The sequence below is a fragment of the Rattus norvegicus genome, chromosome 7, assembly GCF_021556685.1.
Source record: "Rattus norvegicus strain SHRSP/BbbUtx chromosome 7, alternate assembly SHRSP_T2T, whole genome shotgun sequence".
In the NCBI taxonomy this organism is placed as follows: Eukaryota; Metazoa; Chordata; class Mammalia; order Rodentia; family Muridae; genus Rattus; species Rattus norvegicus.
Window position 1 is genome coordinate 85,308,143 of NC_141540.1, and position 20,885 is coordinate 85,329,027.

The 20,885-nt window shown below is 36.3% G+C and overlaps 1 protein-coding gene across 2 annotated transcripts in view; it reads left to right on the forward strand.

The window, feature by feature from the left end:
• Pkhd1l1 (PKHD1 like 1) overlaps positions 1–20,885 on the forward strand; it is a 175,994-nt gene that overhangs the window by 41,284 nt on the left and 113,825 nt on the right. For both annotated transcript variants that reach the window (XM_087557314.1, NM_001034931.2), the window contains 11 exon segments: positions 2,985–3,253; positions 5,739–5,830; positions 7,240–7,399; positions 7,762–7,897; positions 8,578–8,721; positions 9,303–9,460; positions 10,695–10,808; positions 13,495–13,644; positions 14,231–14,355; positions 15,360–15,523; positions 15,682–15,854. In XM_087557314.1, the coding sequence (XP_087413440.1) occupies positions 2,985–3,253; positions 5,739–5,830; positions 7,240–7,399; positions 7,762–7,897; positions 8,578–8,721; positions 9,303–9,460; positions 10,695–10,808; positions 13,495–13,644; positions 14,231–14,355; positions 15,360–15,523; positions 15,682–15,854 (1,685 nt within the window).

Here is a 20,885-nt window from a genome sequence, read left to right on the forward strand (position 1 = left end):
GAATATAAATAAATAAAATATCCAATGAAAAATAATAGAAAGCATTATTAAGAGACAAATACACATCAATCTGTATTACAAGGTAAAATCATCTAAAATAAAGGAAAATCATATATAAAATTACAAAAGAAATTATAACAAAATTCTGTTTGTATATATATTTACATAAAGAATTATACAGATTGTTAACATATTCTTTTAAATGCTTCATATATTCTAATTTTAAAATACTTTTATGTGACACTTGAATTTAAAGAAATACTGTATTTCATGTATCAAATCAATCAAGCAATGTCTTTAGAGTCTTAGCAATTGCAATTGCAACTTGGCCACTTTCTAATAAATTTATTTTTATATTCTAATTTGTATCAAAAAATAAATTGTTGAGCTCTTTTCTCTTTCGCTTTTTGCTCTCGCTCATCCCCTCTTCCCCTCTTCCCCTCTTCCCCTCCTCCCCTCTTCCCTTTGCCCCTTCTCTCCCCATTCCCCTCCCCCTTCCCTCCATGTGCTCATGGCCCCGGCCTTTACTCCTCTCCTCTTCTACTCATCTTCTCTCATTAAATCTTTCCACGTGGAAAAAAGAATGAATGGTTGAGAGTAGCAGCAATTGCATATCTTCTGAACACAGTGAATTCTGTTCGTCATCGTGTCATTAATGCTTGTAGTATAACACATTATCTGTAACCTCCTAGATTTCTTTGACTTGAATACTGGGTAAAAGTTCTTAATGAACAAATAATTTTCTTATCAGTGATTGATGATTCAGGGAAAGTTGTGTATCAGTGAAACTGACACCATAAAAGGCTGAATTTCACCTGCTCAAGTTTTTTTTCCTCAGCAAATTCAAATGAAGAGGATTAGACACTATTTCCCAGAGGCAGACAAACTGAAGGCTACTGAAGGAAGGTGTGGGCCTGGTGGTGTATCATTCTTTAGGAAAAAAGAAGAAAGAAGATTCTGACAATTTCTTTCTGATTTAAAAAAGATTAATGCACAGTTTATCAAACACATGTAGTTACATTGAATCAGGAATATTCCTTCTCTATTTTATCCAAGAAGCAGGTGGCATGTTAATCTACAAACGTAGGTAATTCTAAGCAAGAATATTTCCTCTTTGATTCTGAGAAACTAATGATATCTTTGTCTTAGAATCAATATTTTAAAAAGCAAAAGAAAGCAAATATTGAGATAAATGTTAAAATGTGATGTCAGTACTCTTAATACAGGCTTTGCAAGCCAGTTATAGAATAACTTTTGTTAGAGAAAATGATCAGACCAAGTTTTTGTAGCCAACTGGTTTTAGTTCTGAAGCTTTGGGTCTTTACTACATGAAGCACAAGTCATATAGTTGAGCAGCATAATACAACTGCATGTCGCCACGTTACCTAAGGAAATTAAGTATGAAATATTTAAAATATACAATGCATGGGTATCCATACTATCATTTCCATGTTTAATATGGGTAGATTCTTGTTGCCATAAAAATAAAAAAAGCAGTGGAACTGGTTCCCACGAGTACCCCGGCAGTCTCACTCTCTCACTAGTTCTGACTGCAGTGCGCCATTGGAAGTAGCACTAATTATCTCAGCAGCTCGACTCTGCCCCATCTACTTTCTGACCCACTGTACCTGAGCCATTCCAACAAGGTACCCTGTCAAGCCGCCCTGCCCTCACTCACAGCTCTCTTGACTGATTTCCACCACACCAGGCATACATATCCTATTTCTGTGGCGGGCTTGGTGTATCCAAGCCACCACACACTCTCTTGAACTCAAATAAGTTGCCACATGAGAGAACACATTATACAATGTCCTCTGATCCAATTGATAAGATATAATTTGCCCATCTGGACAACACAAAATCCTGTACACATCTATCCCTTAAAAATAGTCATAACAACCTATAATATGTGCAGAGAGGAATCTTTCTTTTTTTGTATTGGATTTTTTATTTACATTTCAAATGTTATCCCCTTTCCCAGTTTCCTGTCCATAAACTCCCATACCATCCCTCCTCACCCTGCTTCTGTGAGGGTGTTCACCCACCCACTGACCCCTTCCTACCTTCTCGCCCTGACATTCCCCTACACTGGGGCATCGAGCCTTGGCAGAACCAAGGGCTTCTCCTCCCATTGGTGCCCAACAGAGCCATCCACTGCTACATACGCAGTTGGAGCCATGGGTCTGTCCATGTGTACTCTTTGGATGGTGGTTTAGTCCCTGGTAGCTCTGGTTGGTTGGTATTGTTGTTCTTATGGGGTTGCAAACCCCTTCAGCTCCTTCAATGCTTTCTCTGACTCCTTCAATGGGGATTTCATTCTCAGTTCAATGGTTGGCTGCAAGCATCTGCATCTATATTTGTCATGCTCTGGCACAGCCTCTCAGGAGACAGCTATATCAGACTCCTGTCAGTATGTAGTTCTTGGCATCATCAATATTGTCTGGGTTTGGTGGCTGTATATGTATAGGCTGGATCCCCAGGTGGGGCAGGCTCTGAATGGCCATTCCCTCAGTCTCTGCTCAAAACGTTGTCTCCATATTTCCTCCTATTAATATTTTTGTTCCCTCTTCTCAGAAGGACTAAAGCATCTGCACTTTGGTCATTCAGAGAGGAATCTTAACAGCTGCTGCCATGTTCTCTGTGCCCCCTTCTCCTCTCTCCATCCTCCTCAGTCTCTGTAAAACTTTTCTTCTACCCATCCTTCCTTCTTGTCCAATGACAGGCCTTATTCTATCCTGTACCTGCCTTCACCTGCATAATGACATCAACATACAGATTGTCAACTCTGGAAATTAAGCAATAATAAATAAAGAATAGAATCCTCTGTCTCCAGGATCAAGCACATGTAGGGTCTGTATAATTGTTTATGTACCTGCTGTAAAAATGAGACCTGATATACAATCTCAATAACTACCACCAAATGGCCCATAGAGACATCACATCATGATTTTGATGAATAATGCCATCTTTTGTATTATATTTAGGTGGAAGAGGACTAAAAATTGAGGTTTGGAATAATAGCCGGCCAACACATCTTGAAGATATACTTGAATACAGCGAGCAAACCCCAGGGTACATGGGTGCCAGTTGGACAGATTCTGCTTCCTATGTTTGGCCCATAGAACAAGACACATTTGTTGCACGCATTAGTGGATTTTTGGTGCCTCCAGATTCTGATGTTTATAGGTTTTATATCAGAGGTGATGACCGCTATGCTATTTATTTCAGTCAAACTGGGCACCCAGAGGACAAGGTAGGGAACATGCAAAATGCTATTGGGTAACATGAAAATCTCTTTAATGTGTCTCACTTATTCTACTCAAAATCAGAGAATATATAAAAGACTTTATGAGAAATTATTTATGAGATTGGGTCCTTGCTATTTTAACACAGATATGATCTAACACTATAGGGGAAGGGAATTTTAAAAAGTTCTAGTAGGAATTTGATAATCTGAAAGAAAATTATTTCCCTTATTCAAATCCTTTACTAAAGTAAACACAGACACACACACACACACACACACACACACACACACACACACAGAGAGGGGGAGGGAGGGAGGAAGGGAGAGAGAGAGAGGCAAGTTTTCTTTTTTATGAAGGAATTATAACCAGAATAAAAGGAATTTAAAAATAATTTAAAAGTCTTATTACATTTTGTCAGTTATGAGATTAAAGTGTGTCATAATGCTATGGTCTATTTGGGTTTGAATAGATAGAATCATACATCCAATTTCCTAGTGATCATTTGTTTTATATTAGCATTATATGGTATATTATTGTAGCTTATTGGCATTTAAAATTCCTGATTGTGCTATTACATGGGTTTACTAAGCTCATATGTCTTACTACCAAAGACTTTTAAACTTACTTCTTCTTTAATGCCTGTGAGTACTCCATTGAGTACCAGTGTTCATTTGAAGTTTTGGACTATTTTCTCAAGACAGTTTTAAGAATGTGAAAATAAGGCAGGTATGAGGTGTACACCTTTAATCCCAGCACTTGGGAGGCAGAGGCGAGCAAATCCCTGTGAGTGTGAGGTCGGCCTGGTTTGTTAAGCTTGTTCCAGGACAGCCAAACTTACATGGAGAAACCCTGTCTCAGAAAACACACACATAGAAAAAGAAGCAAACAAAGTGAAAATAATAAATCAAAATTTAAAATCACAATTTAGTACTCAATTTATTTGACAAAATGTTTTCCAACACTGGACACATAGACTTGGATTGTTATTTGCAATTTATAAATTCTAATGCTCCATGCCTTGTCCACACACTAATTCAGGGATAATACAGTTATTCTTTACCAGAAGCATAAAGTTCTCTCATTCTCCTGTGCTTTTAGCTAGCTTGAGAAACTTTCAAGCGAATATTCAATTAAATAATTTATATCAGCTCTTAAGAGACTCCTTTTCACAACATAAGCCCATTTATTTGATGTCACTAACAATGACAACTCCATTCCTAGCTTGTGTCTTTGCTATTTTCTACTGCAATTCTATTATTGGAAAGACTAGGACTATGCAGTAGACTTTGTTGTGTAGTAAAGAATGGAACAACTGAAGATTCATTTTTTTTTTTTACTCTCAGAACTTTATTTTTTCATTAGTTTGTTTATTTATGCACGTTACATCCTGATTGCAGCCCCCTCCTCCTCCTGGTTCCCCCTCACACAGCTGCTTCCCCGTTCATCTCCCCCTTCTCCGTTGAGAAGGGAGAGGCCCACTCCTGGGTACCAACCCATCCTGGGACATCAAGTCACTCCAGGACTAGGCACATTCTCTCCCATTGAAGCCAGACAAGGTGGTTTAGTTAGAACAGGATTCACGGGCAGGCAACTGAGTCAAGGTACGCCCCAATCCATGGACTCACATGAATACCAAACTGACAGCTACAAACCAGTATAGGGCCTAGGTCCAGCCCTCGCTTTTTGGTTGATGGTGAAATCTATGGGAACCTCTAAGAGTCCAGGTTAATTGAGTTTCTTGGTCCTCTTGTGGTATCCCTATCCCCTTCAGAATCCTCAATCCTTTCCCTAGCTCTTCCAAAGACTCCATACCTCCATCTAATCTTTGGCTGTGGGTCTCTACATCTGTTTCCATCGGCTGCTGGATGGATCTTCTCGGAGGACAATTATGCTAGGCTCCAGTCTACAAGCATGACAGAACATCAGTAATAGTCACAGGGATTGGTTTTTGTTGTTGTTGTTTTTTCTTTTCCCAATAGGATGGGTCTCAAATTAGCCAGTTATTGGTTGGCCATTCCCTTAGTCTCTGGTCCATCTTTGTGCCTGCATATCTTGTAGTCAAGACACATTTTGGGTCGAGGTTTTGTGGGTGGGCTGCTGTCCTTATACTTTTACTGGGAGTCCTGCCTGCCTACAGGAAGGGCCACTTCAGTCAGTCTCCATATCCCCAACTTCTAGGTGTCTCAGCTAGAGTCACCGCTATAGACTCCAGTGGGCCTTCTTAGTCTCAGATCTCCGGTGCCTCTTAGAGAGGTCCCCTACCTGCCTGAGGCCAATTTCTGTCCTCTCTCACTATATCTGATTTTCCCCCCACCCCCATTCTCCTACCTGTAATTTATTTTAAAGTTCATGTTGCTATGAATAACAGATCTTTAAAAAAATACAGTTTTTTATGATTTCCTTCTCACAGAATTTCTAAAATTAAAGTTGTTATAAATGATAATTGTTGAAAAGTTTTAGTCTAAATTTTCCTTCTCTCTTTGGAATAAGGTGAGGATTGCATATTACTCTAGAAATGCCAACACTTACTTTTCAAGTTCAACACAAAAATCAGATGAGATTCATCTTCAGAAAGGAAAAGAGTAAGGATTCTTTTTCTTGCATTTAAGTTACTATGTGTCATTTAAAATGCAATCTTGTACTTTAAAGCATTTAATTTGTTTTTGTTGGTATGCACAATGGTCTATTGGCTTAGTTTACAGAGTTAGTCATGCTCAACACTGGACACATTGTTCACTGTAACAAGTTTGCCAAGAATGCACAAATCTTTTGTTTCCATATCCTGTACTATTATTGTTCATTTTGTATATTTTTTCATAAATTCAGTTCTATATTTTCAAGAATACCAACATTAAACTAAAGAGGTAGGTTTAAATTAGAAGAAAGATTATATTGTTTCACACATTGGGCACCAACTATAACAGTACTCAAATCGACCCCAACGGTGGTGTGGTTTCCCCTACGTTCCACAATGTTCTAAGTGTATAAATAAAAGACACACAAACATAGCCTTTATATTTTGGTAAGTCTTAAACAGCTCAATAGCTGGGCAACTTCCCAACCTCCATGTTGCTAATCCACCTTCCTCTGATGTTTCCAAGTTATTACTTACTAAAATCTATATTTCATTTTTGTTGTCCTGGATCCAGTTGGGACTATTCAGTCTATGCTCCGGCCTCTAAATGGTGGCTATGTTCTCTGTCCTGTACCTTTTCAGGTGTGACATCTTTCCTCTCCTTCTCCTAACATAGCAGATCTTTCTCTTCTTCCTTCCTCTCTGTCCCTAACATGAGAACCCTAAAAGTCTGCCTCTGTCTGTCCTGTCCAGCCATTGGCTGTCTACAACATTATTTACCAATACAAACACTATTCGGCCAAACCCACTACAGTTTCAGATGTTTTAGTTCATGGTCCTTAAGTCTTTTTGCTAGCTCAGTACATCCTGGCAGATGGTGTAATGTGTGGAAGAAGTCTATTCACCTCGCTGCATCCAGGAAGAAAAAGAAAAGATAGAGATGGGGATAGAGGAAGAGAGGCTCAGTATTTTTTTGTCTAGGATATGTCCTCAAAGACTTTCTTAACTCCTCCTACTAAAGGCATCATTATCTGAGAGTGGCATAGGCTCTCCACCAAGCCTTTATCATTTAACCTTTTGGAGACCAATTAAGATGCAAACCATATCAAGAACTTTCTACCTCAGATCATACATCCACTGACCTAGAGGTCATGTGATAAGTGTAGCCTAGTTGCTGTTCTCTTTGCAACTCTAAAATTCTCATTTAAACTATTCCTGTCCTCAGTGTTGGATTTCAGGGAGTTATTGTCAGGGTCTGACATTGCTTTTGTTTCAGCTCCTTAAAGATAGCAGCTCATACTTTCTATTTATTTATAATTTAATAGGTTTTATTTGCATTCTTGGCTTTTATTCTTTTTGGAAAAATATTTTATGAATGTTTTGAGAAAATATTTATCTTATTACTCTATTTCCTAGATATTACATTGAGATCTTGCTGCAAGAGTATACATTGAGTGCTTTTGTTGATGTTGGACTGTACCAGTATAAAAGTGTCTTTACTGAACAGCAGACAGGAGATGCACTAAATGAAGAACAAGTCATCAAATCTCAGTCAACAGTTATCCCGGAAGTACAGGTTTGCTGTGATAATAGATTCACTTTACTGAAAGTCAGTGTCCAATACTGAGGATTGGCACTAGAATATTTGCCTAACATTTGTGAGGCTCTGAGTTCACTGCCTATCCCTTAAGAGATGAGGACAGGCTCCATTTGGTTATTATATTACATATGTTAGGAATATAACTTTGTAGTTATTGAATTTCCTTTGATATATCTATATTAGAATCATTAGGCTTTTATTTCGTAAGACTCATTCAAACATGTTGCAAAATATCATTTACAATACAATATAGTTGAGAGGCAATGAATAGCCAAGTTACAATTATTCAAAGTGTGTTTATGTCTGTATAGTAATTGTTTTCTTTATTTGGAAAATAGATTATAACATTGGAAAACTGGGAGACAGCTGATGCGATTAAGGAAGTCCAGCAGGTCACAGTAACCAGCCCATGTGTGGGAGCAAACTCATGTTCACTTTCCCAGTACAGATTCATCTACAACATGGAAAAGACTGGTAGCTATACTAACAAGAGAAATAGTTGCCTTTATGTATAAAAATGTATAAAGTACTCACTCTTGCATAATAATTTAGAAACTATAGCTTCAGTAGTGTGCTAAACAAAAGAGAAGAAACACATTATGAAGAAAGGGCTCTACTGAGATTAGAAAATAGCAAATAATTTTCAGACATACCCCACTGCATTTATTCATAATAATAATAATTATACACTTATACCTAAAAGAATATACATATTTATATGCATATGACTCCCATGTATAAATTCAGAAAAAAAGGAATCAAAATTATCATAATACAGAATAAATATATCTTTTAACTTTTCTTAGTAATACATCTATAAAATAGTAATTTGGCAATCAGTAACATATTTCTATATTAATTAATTCTAAGCAATTAAAAATCATAGACAACTATTTTTTGTTGCCTTAAGTCAGAATTATCAACTAGTGCATATAATAGTTATTTTTATGTCCCTTATCAAGACAATATTAACCAATTCAATAGTCTATATTACTATCCTGGATCAGTCTTCTGCTTGTTAACTTTAATGTGACCAAGAATAAATTTAAATACAGGACATTATTTTGGACTGCAACCATCTAGAAAGACTTCAATCTCTCTCTCTCTCTCTCTCTCTCTCTCTCTCTCTCTCTCTCTCTCTCTCTCTCCCAAAGTCTGGCTGCCTGCTGATGCTTCTGCCTTCATGTTGCAATCAGCTTTAAATGACCTTTGGTCTATAAAACCAGATTCAGTTCAGGTGACCAGCAAGAGGGATCTCCAGAGTTATATCTACACAATAACCTTTGCATCAACTAGAGGTAAGCTGTGTTTCATTTGTATTATAGGGCACAGAGAAAATTTGAAACTTCAGGAGATCTTAACAAATATGCGGTAAAATCTAGCAGGGTGTATTTACAGTACTGTATTCAATAGAGAAGGGCAATGGAATCCAAGGCCTTACTTAATTGCAAAGTAGCACCTTACACACAAGCTCGTGAATGTAAGCTGTTAATAGGAATTAACTTTATATTCTATTGATAGCCAACAAACTAGAAGTTTTTTTGCACTAAATAGATTTCTGCAGTAAATATTTACATCTAAAAAGACTAAATTAATGTTCTGAATATCCTGGTGCCCTTTACTGACTGATTTGATTTTAACCTGCTATACTTATAATGTTTCCCTTTAACTCATAAGTAGCATTTACATGTTATTTTGGCTGTCTCTTCTGTGAATAAATCTCCTCTACTGAAATATTCTTCATCTTTCCCAATTCCTCCTTCTTTTATGTTAATGCACCTCCAAATACAATCAATTTGGTTATAGTCGAATGCCTCTTTTTGATGTATATGTGTTGTATTAATTATCATTTTAAAACTCTAATTGGTACCTCATACAGGAGACTTTGATCTGCTTGGTTATGAAGTATTTGAAGGGAGTAATGTCACGCTGAATATCACAGAACACACCAAAGGAAAACCCAATTTGGAGACATTCACATTAAACTGGGATGGGATTGCGTCTAAGCCTCTTACCCCAGAGTCATCAGAAGCTGAAGTATGCTCTACAAACATTCTACCACATACATCTTCTGGATCCTTCACAGTTACCACTGGCCGTTTTTAGACAAATGTGAAAGGATGTTGCTTCTAGTATCAGCAAAAAAGAAATCACTTAAAATTGAGTTACTTGGATGAAATGTATATCATAAATGATTCTGTCTCACTTGGGCTCAGAGACAATCTAGTGTGACCACCCATTTTTCTGCACAAATGATCCCAAATTGATCTCTACCATTCTATGCTTATGTGGGGAGCATTAATGCCCCTACTCACAACAGTATTCTCCTTCACCCCAAATCCATAATTTTATTCTTTGCAAGTAGGACGGACCTTGAGAGGCAAAGGACAGCAAAGACTTTATTATGAAACTTAGATACTTCATTATTTTTATTGAAAACAAACCCATTTATTATCTTATATAAATAATACTTCAAGAAGACATAATACATTCTGCCTTGGCAAATTTGCTGTAAGCAAAGAAGGGAGGAAATATGCCAATGACTGATAGAATAAAAAGGAATTCTTTGCTCTGTAGGGCTGAAGTTGGGGGTGTGTTTAATGAAAGCATGCTTGTGCATTACCCAGTCATGTAAACTATCTGTACTGTGAATTTCAATTAACATTTGCTTGGGAATTAAATATTATGCATTGCCTTAAGCCTTTAATTCCTAAGAAACAATCATTTTCTGTCCTTTGCTAGACAAATAGATGTGAAGGTTATAAAACTTTTGAGTGCACAATAATTCCCATTTAATCCCAAATGTTTAGTATTTTAGATAATTGGAAGCTTAGGCATACAGGATTTGATATGTTCTCTTGAAAAACATTTGAGTATGTGTTTTTTCCTAGTTAATTTTGAATTTATTAGGGAAATCATTTATTTCAAATATGTTTAATTAGGTAATTTTTATTTCTTTTTTATTGCTGTCCTTAAAACAATAGTTAATGTAATGCCTGAATTATATAAAAGTAATGTAATAATAGCCAATTGAACATAATTACCCCAGAAAAACCCCTCTTGATCAGGTCAAAGGACACATTAAAAAATTCACATATTACCTTGAAAATTCTTACAAAATTATAGATAAAAGTATCCTAATTGTGACTCACAAGGGAATTGTCTCATGAAAATATTGTGATAGAAAACTAATTAGCCAGCCTAATAGTAGAGTTACTAATGCCCTAAATGCATTAGAAAGGAGCTACTAAAGCACATACTCCTCATTTAGTTTCAGGAAGCTGTGGAAGAGATGGTGAGCGCCAAGTGTCCACCAGAAATAGCACATCTGGAAGAAGGATTTCTAGTGAAATACTTCAGAGACTATGAAACTCATTTTGAACTGGTATGTTTAGTGAACCTTGAAAGGGACTGAATCAAAATGCCATGAGTGCTTGAGATTTTGTGATTTTTTTTCCAGAATTAGCATTAGTTGTTAGTACTATTCTGAGTCAAATTGCAAGGCTCCATTTAGCACCTTCCCTAGTGCTAAGAGGAAAACAGTGCTTCCAGTGTAGACAGTGAACACAATGGATAGAGACAAAAATTTTGGATTATGTTTCTGTGTGTTCTTCACATGACTGAAGAATTCATTCTCTTCCTCACTGCCTTCAGACCATATAATTTGTACTGGGATAAGTTATAGAAGGGGGTTACAATAAATTCCTTTTCTTATTCTTTTGAAAACACTTAGTCTAATTATTATAATGCCTACCTAATTCGTATTTGTTTCTAGAGAGGTATAAAAATTTTAATATATAGAGAAAAATATTTTAAAAATAGCATTCTATTTTTTATCCAAATAAATGAGGAAGCTAGATGTATATTCTTTCCTTTTTTTCCCATCTTTATTAAATTGGGTATTTCTTATTTACATTTCGATTGTTAATCCCTTTCCTGGTTTTCATGCCAACATCCCCCTAACCGCCCCCCATTACCGCCCTCCCCCCAACAATCACGTTCACTGAGGGGTCAGTCTTAGCAGGACCAAGGACTTACCCTTCCACTGGTGCTCTTACGAGGCTATTCATTTCTACATATGCAGTTGGAGCCCAGGGTCAATCCATGTAGAGTCTTTGGATAGTAGTTTAGTCCTGGACCCTCTGGTTGGTTGGCATTGTTGTTCATATGGGGTCTCAAGCCCCTTCAGGTTCTTTCGGTCCTTTCTCTGACTCCTTCAACGGGGGTCCCATTCTCAGTTCAGTGGTTAACTGCTGGCATTCGCCTATGTATTTGCCATATTCTGGCTGTGTCTCTCAGGAGAGATCTACATCTGGTTCCTGTCAGCCTGCACTTTTTTGCTTCATCCATCTTACCTAGTTTGGTGGCTGTATATGTGTGGGCCACATGTGGGGCAGGCTCTGAATGGGTGTTCCTTCTGCCTCTGTTCTAAAGTTTGCCTCCCTATTACCTCCCAAGGGTATTCTTGTTCCCCTTTTAAAGAAGGAGTGAAGCATCCGCATTTTGGTCATCCTTCTTGAGTTTCATGTGTTCTGTGCATCTAGGATAATTTGAGGATTTGGACTAATATCCACTTATCAATGAGTGCATACCATGTGTGTTTTTCTGTGATTAGGTTACCTCACTCAGGATGATATTTTCCAGTTCCATCATTTGCCTATGAATTTCATAAAGTCATTGTTTTTGATAGCTGAGTAATATTCCGTTGTGTAGATGTACCACATTTTCTGTATCCATTCCTCTGTTGAAGGGCATCTGGGTTCTTTCCAGCTTCTGGCTACTATAAATAAGACTGCTATGAACATAGAGGAGCATGTACATTCTTTCTAAGTCACACTCCAAGAATATCAAGCACAGGTTTGAGGAGAGGGACCGGTGAATAAAACACTTGTAATGTGAGAACTCGAGTTCATATTCCCAGAACCCATGTAAAGCCAGACATGGCAATGAGAATCTGCAATCCTGGTGCTTGTATATAGTGAGATTGGAGTTAGAGACATAAGAATCCCCAGAAACTTGCACAAGCTAGACCGTATATGCAACAGCAAAGAAGAGGTCCTGTTTTAAAGAAGGTGCAAGATGTGGCCATGACACATGTACACCTCACACATAAACATGCATGTGCACAAATAATTCATGCACTAACATACACAAAAATAAAACATAATGGCTAGATGGTTTTTATGCACACACATACACAGAAATAAAATTCAGGGTCTAGATAATTAAATATTATCAATAATCTAGAAATAACTATGAATCATTAAAATATATATTTCATGATACTTTGCATTAGCTGACTTTTTAGCAATACAATAATTTGTACAGCTTACTGGCAGCCTTCTCAACTGAATGTTTATATATTTATTTGAATATAGTCCTAATGACTGTAAGAATTACATTGTCTTTTATTCCTCACTACTGCATTTCCCAGCACCATCCCTGCATTCATTTCTGTGCTCTGCTTAACTTCAACTATTTGCATTTTCCAACACCAGATTCCTTCTGTCTTTGATGCATCACTCAGATGTCTAACCTCTGAAGACTGTTGATCATTTCTCTGACTTGAACAATTCCTGTTTATCTTTAAAGGCAACTCCATCACCTCTTCCAGTGGGATTGCTTTTACATGAGTGAGATGCTTCACATCAAGAGTAACAGAAGCCTTAGCTATTTTGTCCCTAGTGTTACCCACTTCATATAAGGATAGTGTTCGTCATCACTTGAATTATAGAAAAAATATAATAAAAACAAAACAAACAAAATACTGCTACAGGGTAATTACTAAACAAACACTCATGGAAAAGGTGAATAAATATCTTTAATTAGCTTACAGTATAAGAAAATGATAGGATTTAGAAATCAGTCATAAGAGGCACAATGGATTGTACAACTAGGGATTGGAATGAATTGTATAAAGAAATTCAGAGATGGGACAGATCTTTTTAAATTACAGTACTGAAGAAATTGAAGAAAGAATGGGATTAAACTTGAATAATTTAGTTGCAGATGTTGTGAGAAAAGCAAGACAATAAGCCATGTTTTTATTTGAAATATTGTTATTTCTGTAGGAACATAATAATAGAGGGCAGAAGACGGCCGAGACAGATGCATTCTGTGGCCGTTACTCCCTGAAAAACCCAGCTGTTCTTTTTGACTCAACAGATGTCAAGCCAAACAAATTACCATATGGAGACATTTTATTATTTCCTTATAATCAGGTGAGATTGTGAAAACTGTATGCTAATTGAATCTGGGAAATACCCAGCTAATATAATTTCATGAAAATTTAAGACTAAGAAAAGGACTTGCCATTTTGAATCATGTCATGTTGGACAGGAGTAATGATTCATATTCTGGTTTCCGTGGTCTCTCTCCAGGTGATTCTCAGAAGAAAAGAGAAGGACGAGGAGGAAGGAGGGAGAGAGCAATAGCAATAAGGAAATATATTGTCATGTCTTATGCTTTATTTTATTATTTTATAAGACATGTTATTCATAAATTTTAATTGGAATTTATAGATCGCTAACTCTCATAGGGTGTAAAATATCTTCTATTTTAAAAGGAAATAGCATCCAAATATACAAATTCACTGTTAAGTCTTGTCTTCTGTAAGAGGAAGTTCCCAATTCCCTGACAGCTGATTAGTCAAAATCTACTGGTTTATTTTGTTTTTAAAGCTCTTTTATATTCTATATAAAATGTTCAATAAGTATATAGTGATTTGTATTGTATTACTTTGAATTGTTATAATACAAAGTAATTGTAAAAATGTTGTTATTGACTCCTTTCATATATTTTATGTAGCTGTGTTTAGCATACAAAGGATCTCTGGCCAACTTCATTGGTCTGAAGTTCAAGTATGAAGACAGTGGCAAGATCATTAGAAGTGCTGATATGCAATTTGAATATAACTTTGCTTCTGGAAATAAGTAAGATACATTATGGGTTCAAAACAAGTTATAGTACAACATACATGCTGTAGAGATGGTCTCATTTCTTTTGCTCAGCATGACCAGGTTGGCTTCCTTTCAGAGTTACAGGAACAACTCAACACATGCAAATCAGTAAACATGATGCAGCACATGATAAAGAACAGAAATCACAAGACACAATAGACACAGAAAAGACTTTTGACAAAATCCAAAATCTCTTCACGATAAAACTCCCAAAGAGACTAGTACTAGAAGGAATAAGTCTCGAATTAATAAAGGATATATATGACAAGTTTATAGGCAACATTATATATTAAAAAGAAAAACTGAAAGCATTTCCACTAACATTAGAAACAGAATTTTTATCCTATTTTCCACATATTTAACATAGTAGCTAATTCTATGCTAACTTGTTTTCACTAATGTGATCTATACCAATTGTGTTTCTTAACTTCCCACATATCTTGATAGAAAGTTATTTTAAATCCCTATAGCTAATACGAAGGCTACAAATAAATCTGTTTATGTACACAACACTAATCTGTCACTGAATGAAATTTTTTGTTTTATAAAATTTGGGAAGTGCCATTTGTTCGTGTTTGTGTGTACATACACCTGTGGGCATGTGTAGAAGGGTGTGTCCATATGTAAACAAGAGAGGTTAACATTGAACACTTTCCTTAGTCACTTTCCTTGTTATTTTTGAGGTGGAGTCTTAAAGTGAACCTGAAGTTCACCAGGTAGGCTAGACTTTAAAGGCAACGAACTCCAGAGCTGCTCCTGTTTCTGCTCTCCAGTTCTGTCACCAAAGACTGTGGTACCAGTGTTTTACAAGGATGTTGGAGACTTAAACTCAGGTCCCTTTGTTTGTGAAGCAAGTATTTTCCAAATAGAGCCATCTCTCTAACCCACTGTTCTTTAAATTATAACACCTTTTAGAATGTGTGTGTGTGTGTGTGTGTGTTACAAATATGAACACTAAATTATTCAATGTATTTCAGATGGACCTACACTTGCATAGATCTTCTAGATTTCTTACAAACCAAATATGCTGGGACAAGTTTTTCTCTACAAAGAATTAGCTTACAAAAGTCATCAGAATTCCAATCCATTTATGTGGATGCCGTGTACATTGGACAGATACCTACAGTCTCAGTCTTGGATGGTATGTTGAGTCATTTTATATAGACTGATAATGTTACAAATGAAAGTTTTATTTTAGTGTCTTAGCATCATTTATTTATCATGTTTGAATCACAGATTCTGACAATAACAGAGCAAAAACTTAACACCATAATCTTATTTCCCACTTACTTTTTTCAGAAATGCCAAAGCGAAGACCTCCAGCATTAGCAAACAGAGGAATATTTTTAAAGCATTTTCAGGTTGACCAGACCAAATTAAGTGAATCAGCTCTGACAATTCAGTATTCAATTACCATAAGTTTCTATAACTGCAGTCATAATATACCAATGATGGGTGTGAGCTTTGGGCAGGTAAGCCTAGAACTTTATGGTACAACTTTAAACTTTGTGACCATCAGATTTGATGTAGTGTATCTTCTTAACTAAAAATATCTGGTGTACAATTGAATATTATATATTATTCTGAAACAGTGGTCATGATTTAGAGACTTATTGAGGTTGAAGATGAAAATTTTGAAAATTCCTCAAAAACTTATCTAAGGAGAAAAACCAGGGGAAGTATCTATAAAACATCAAGACTGGAGGCTTATGATATGACTCAGTGTGTAAGCATGGTGGCTGTTGCCAGTCTTGATAGCCTGAGTATAATTACTGAAAACCGTATAATAGAGACAGCCAAGTCGTGCAAGGTGTACCTCATGACACATGGCACACACACACACACACACACACACACACACACACACATACACAGGAGAGAGAAAGAGAGAGAGAGAGAGACAGAGAGACAGAGACAGAGACAGAGACAGAGACTGAGACAGAAGCAAAGCCAGAGAATAAATTAAATGTAATAAAAAGGAAGAGTGTTTGTTGTCAGATTTAAGTAGAATTTTCCTTATGTACATAAACATTCATTGGCTCTCCATTTTAGAAATTCATTTTAAAGTATGTTTTAGGTTAATTTAGTCATGTATATGGGCTTTTTGCCTGCATGTATATCTACATGTATGTCACCACCTGGGTCACAGCCAGAAGAGGGTGTCAAATAACTAGAACTGCAGGAAAAAATGACCGTGAGCTGCTTTGTAGGTGCTGGGAATTAAATCTGGGTCCTTAGAAGGGCAGCCAGTGTTCTTCACCCCTAAGCCCCCAAAAGGGAATCTTAAATATATATTATTAAAGGAAAGTTGAGTGTTCCAGGGTTTTAAAGTGTTCTAGAAGTTATTTGTTATGAACGGTATTTCATTTGCTCCCATCAAAATCTATAATAAGAAAGAAGATGTGGTTTTCCATGGATCCAAAGGAATTTTAAAAGTTCATGGACTGCTTGAGTTATGTAAACTTCAACCAGAATTCAAAGCTAAAAATGAACATTTTAAAATGTAATTTCCTATAAATACATACATACTTTATTAGTTTTATTTCCACAACAAATTAAAAACAAATATAGGAAAGCTCAAGATTAAAGTTTAATTAACCTAGAAAGAAACTCTCACCAAATAAACACTTTATAACTGAAGATTTGGAAGAAGTAAATATTCTACAAAATTTTGTCTTTACGTCATTCTGGAGCAGTGTTTAGTCTTACTGTCTTCAAGATGGTCATTTTGTTAATATGTCTTGTAAATGCTTTACTAAATAATAGTAAAAATGTGCCAAGTTGGGATTTTGTGTTCTTCAAATGCAAGCCTTTGCCAAGTTTCCTCATTTACACCAATAACTGCTAATTGCAATATAGTCTTAGTTATTTAAGATTAAATTGGAGAATATGGACCTTGTTTTGTTTTAAAAAAAACATATCCACATGTAAGATTTTCTTAGTTAGGGTTTTACTGCTGTGAACAGACACCATGACCAAGGCAACTCTTATAAGGACAACATTTAATTGGGGCTGGCTTACACGTTCAGAGGTTCAGTCCATTATTATCATCAATGAGGGAGCATGGCAGCATCCAGGCAGGCATGGTGTAGGAGGAGCTGAGTTCTACATCTTGTACCAAAGTCGAACAGGAGAAGACTGGCTTCCAGGAAGCTAAGATGAGGGTCATGAAGCCTACTCCCACAGTGGCACACCAAGGCCACAGCCCCAAATAGTGCCACTCCCTCAGCCAAACATCTTCAAACCATCACAAAGACCAATACAGCAACACACAGTATTTTAGAAACTTTAACTTTGAGATTATTTAAAGACCAAACCCAATTGTAAAAAATTATTTAGACATGACCTCATATCCCTCAGGCATTCTTTCCAGCAACAAGTGAAATAGCCAGATTCCATACAAGGTTTCCAGCATTTGGTGTTCTTATCATTTTTTTATTTAAGCATTAGAATAGATGACATTAATCTCATTAGGATTTAATTTATATTTTCTAATGGCTGGTGATGTTGAATATCATTTTATGAACTTCTTTACTACTTATGTATTTTCTATGGAGTACTTATTTATGCTTTTTGAACATTTTGAAAACTTTTTAAAATTCACTTTACATCTTACTCACTGACAGCCTCTCAGTCACTCCTTCCCCACAGCATTTCTTCCACTCTCTTCCTCTTCTCTGAGAGGGTGCCTCACCACCCTGGGTATCCCCCTGAACCTGGGCCAGTTTCCTCTGACTTTTATTCCCCCTTAGAAGAAAGATTCAAGCATCGCACTTGTTTTTTCCTCTTGTTTAACTTCTTTTGGTCTGTGAAGTGTAGATTGTCATTCTGTACTTTACAGCTAATATCTACTTATAAGTGAGGACATACCTGCAAGTCCTTTTTTGACTGGGTTACCTCAAGCAGGATGAAATTCTCAAGTCCCATCCATTTGCCTACAAAATTCATGATGTCCTCATTCATTCTTAATAGCTGAATAGTATTCCACTGTGTAAATGAACTACATTTTCCGTATCCATTCATCTATTGTGGGACATCTGAGTTGTTTCTAGCTTCTGGCTATCACAGATAAGGTCACTACAAACATAGTGGAACATGTGCCCTTGTGGTATGGTGGGGCATCTTTTGGGCATGTATCTAAAAATGGTTATAGCTGAGTCTTCAGGTAGCTCTATTTCCAATTTTCTGAGGAATTGGCAGATTGATTTCCAGAGTGGTTGTACCAGCTTTCAATTCCACCAGCAATGGAGGAGTGTTCCTCTTCCTCCACATCCTGTCCCTCATGTGCTGTCACCTGAGTTCTTGATCTTCACCATTCTGATGATGGAATCTCAGAGTTGTTTTGATTTGTATTTCCTTTATTACTAAGGACTTTGGAACTTTCTTTTTGTGCTTCTTGGGTATTCAAGATTCCTCTATTGAGATTTCTGTTCAGCTCTGTACCTAATTTTTTTTAAATTGGGTTATTTGGATTCTTTGTGTCTAACATCTTGAGTTCTATATCAATTTTGGATATTAGCTCTTTTAGATGTAGGGATTGGGAAGATCCTTTTCCAATCTGTAGGCTGACATTTTCTCCTACTGAGAGTATCCTTGCCTTACAGAAGCCTTTAGGTTTCATGAAGTCCCATTTATCAATTGATGATCTTAGACTGTGAACCACTGGTGTTATATTCAGGAAATTGTTTCCAGTACCAATGAGTGCAAGGTTTCCCACTTTCTCTTCTATGAGATTTAGTGTATCTGGTTTTATGTTGAGGTTCTTGATACACTTGGATGTGAGTTTTGTGTAGGGTGATAAATATGGATCTATTTGCATTCTTCTACATGTAGATATCCACCTAGACCAGCACCATTTGTTGAAGATGATTTTTTTTGACTCTATGATTTTTGGCTTCTTCATCAAAAATCAAGTATCTGTAGGTGTCTGGGTTTGTTTCTGGGTTTTTGATTTGATTCCCCTGGTCAATGTGTCTGTTTTTGTACCAATACCATGCAGTTTTTAATACAATTGCTCTGAAGTCCAGCTTGAGGTCAGGGATGATAATTACTTCTGAATGTTTTTTATTATTCAGGATTATTTTGGCTATTCTGGGTTTTTTGTTTTGACATAATGAATTTGCGAATTGTTCTATCAAGGTCTATAAAATGTGTTGGAATTCTGATGGGAATTGCATTGAATCTGTAAGACTGCTTTTGGCAAGATGGCCATTTTCACTATGTTAATCCTATCTGTCCATGAGCATGGTTGATTATTCCATCTTCTGAGATCTTTGAGTTCTTTCTTCAGAGTCTTGAAGTTCTTGTCATATAAATCTTTTACTTACTTGGTTAGAGTTACACCAAGACATTTATATTATTTATGGTAATTGTGACTGGCACTATTTCCATATTTTCTTTCTCAGCCTGTTTTTTGGTTGTGTAGAGGAGGGCTACTTATATTTTCAGCTAATTTTGTATCCAGCCACTTTGCTGAAGGTGTTTATCAGCTGAAGGAGTTCTCTGGTAGAATTTTCTGGGGTCAATTTTGTAAGCTATTATATCATCAACAAAGAGCGATACTCTGACTTCTTTCCAATTTGTATTCCCCTGATCTCCTTTAGTTGTCTCATTGCCCTGGCTAGAACTTCAAATACTATATTGAACAGATAGGGAAAGACTGGCCAGTCTTCTCTTACCCCTGATTTAGAAGAATTGCTTCAAGTTTCTATTTAAGTTGGTGCTGGCTATTGACTTGCTGTATGTTGCTTTGATTTTGTATAGATATTTACCTTGGATCCCTGGTCTCTCTAACATTTTTGATATGAAGTGGTATTGGATTTGGTCAAAGGCTTTGATTATCTAATATGATCATCATATGATTTTTTTCTTTCGTTTGTTTATATGGTGCATTACATTGATGGACTTTCAATTATTGCATCCCTGGGATGATGCCTACTTGATCATGATGGATGATGTTTTTTGATGTGTTCTTGGATTCAGTCTGCGAGTATTTTATTGAGTATTTTTATATCAATATTAATAAGAGAAATTGTTCTGAAGTTTTCTCTCTTTGTTAAGTCTTTGTGTGGTTTAGGTATCTGGATGACTGTGGCTTCATAGAATGAGTTTGGTTCCTTCTGTTTCTATTATGTGAAATAGTGTGAGGATTATTGGTATTAGCTCATTCAGAAAATCTCCTAGGATTTTGAAGAAAAACCATCTCGTACTGCGCTGTTTTGGTTGGGAGACTTTTAATGACTACTTCTATTTTCTTAGGTGTTATATGGCTGTTTAAATAATTTACCTGATCTTGATTTGACTTTGTTGTGTGGTATCTCTCTAGAAAATCATCCATTTTGTTATGATTTTCTAATTTTTTGGAGTATAGATTTTTTAAGTAGTATCTAATGTTTCTTTGAATTTCCCTAGTGTTTATTCTTCTATCTCTCTTTTCACTTCTGATTTTGTTTATTTGGATACTGTCACTCTGTCTTTTGGTTAGTTTGGCTAAGGGTTTGTTT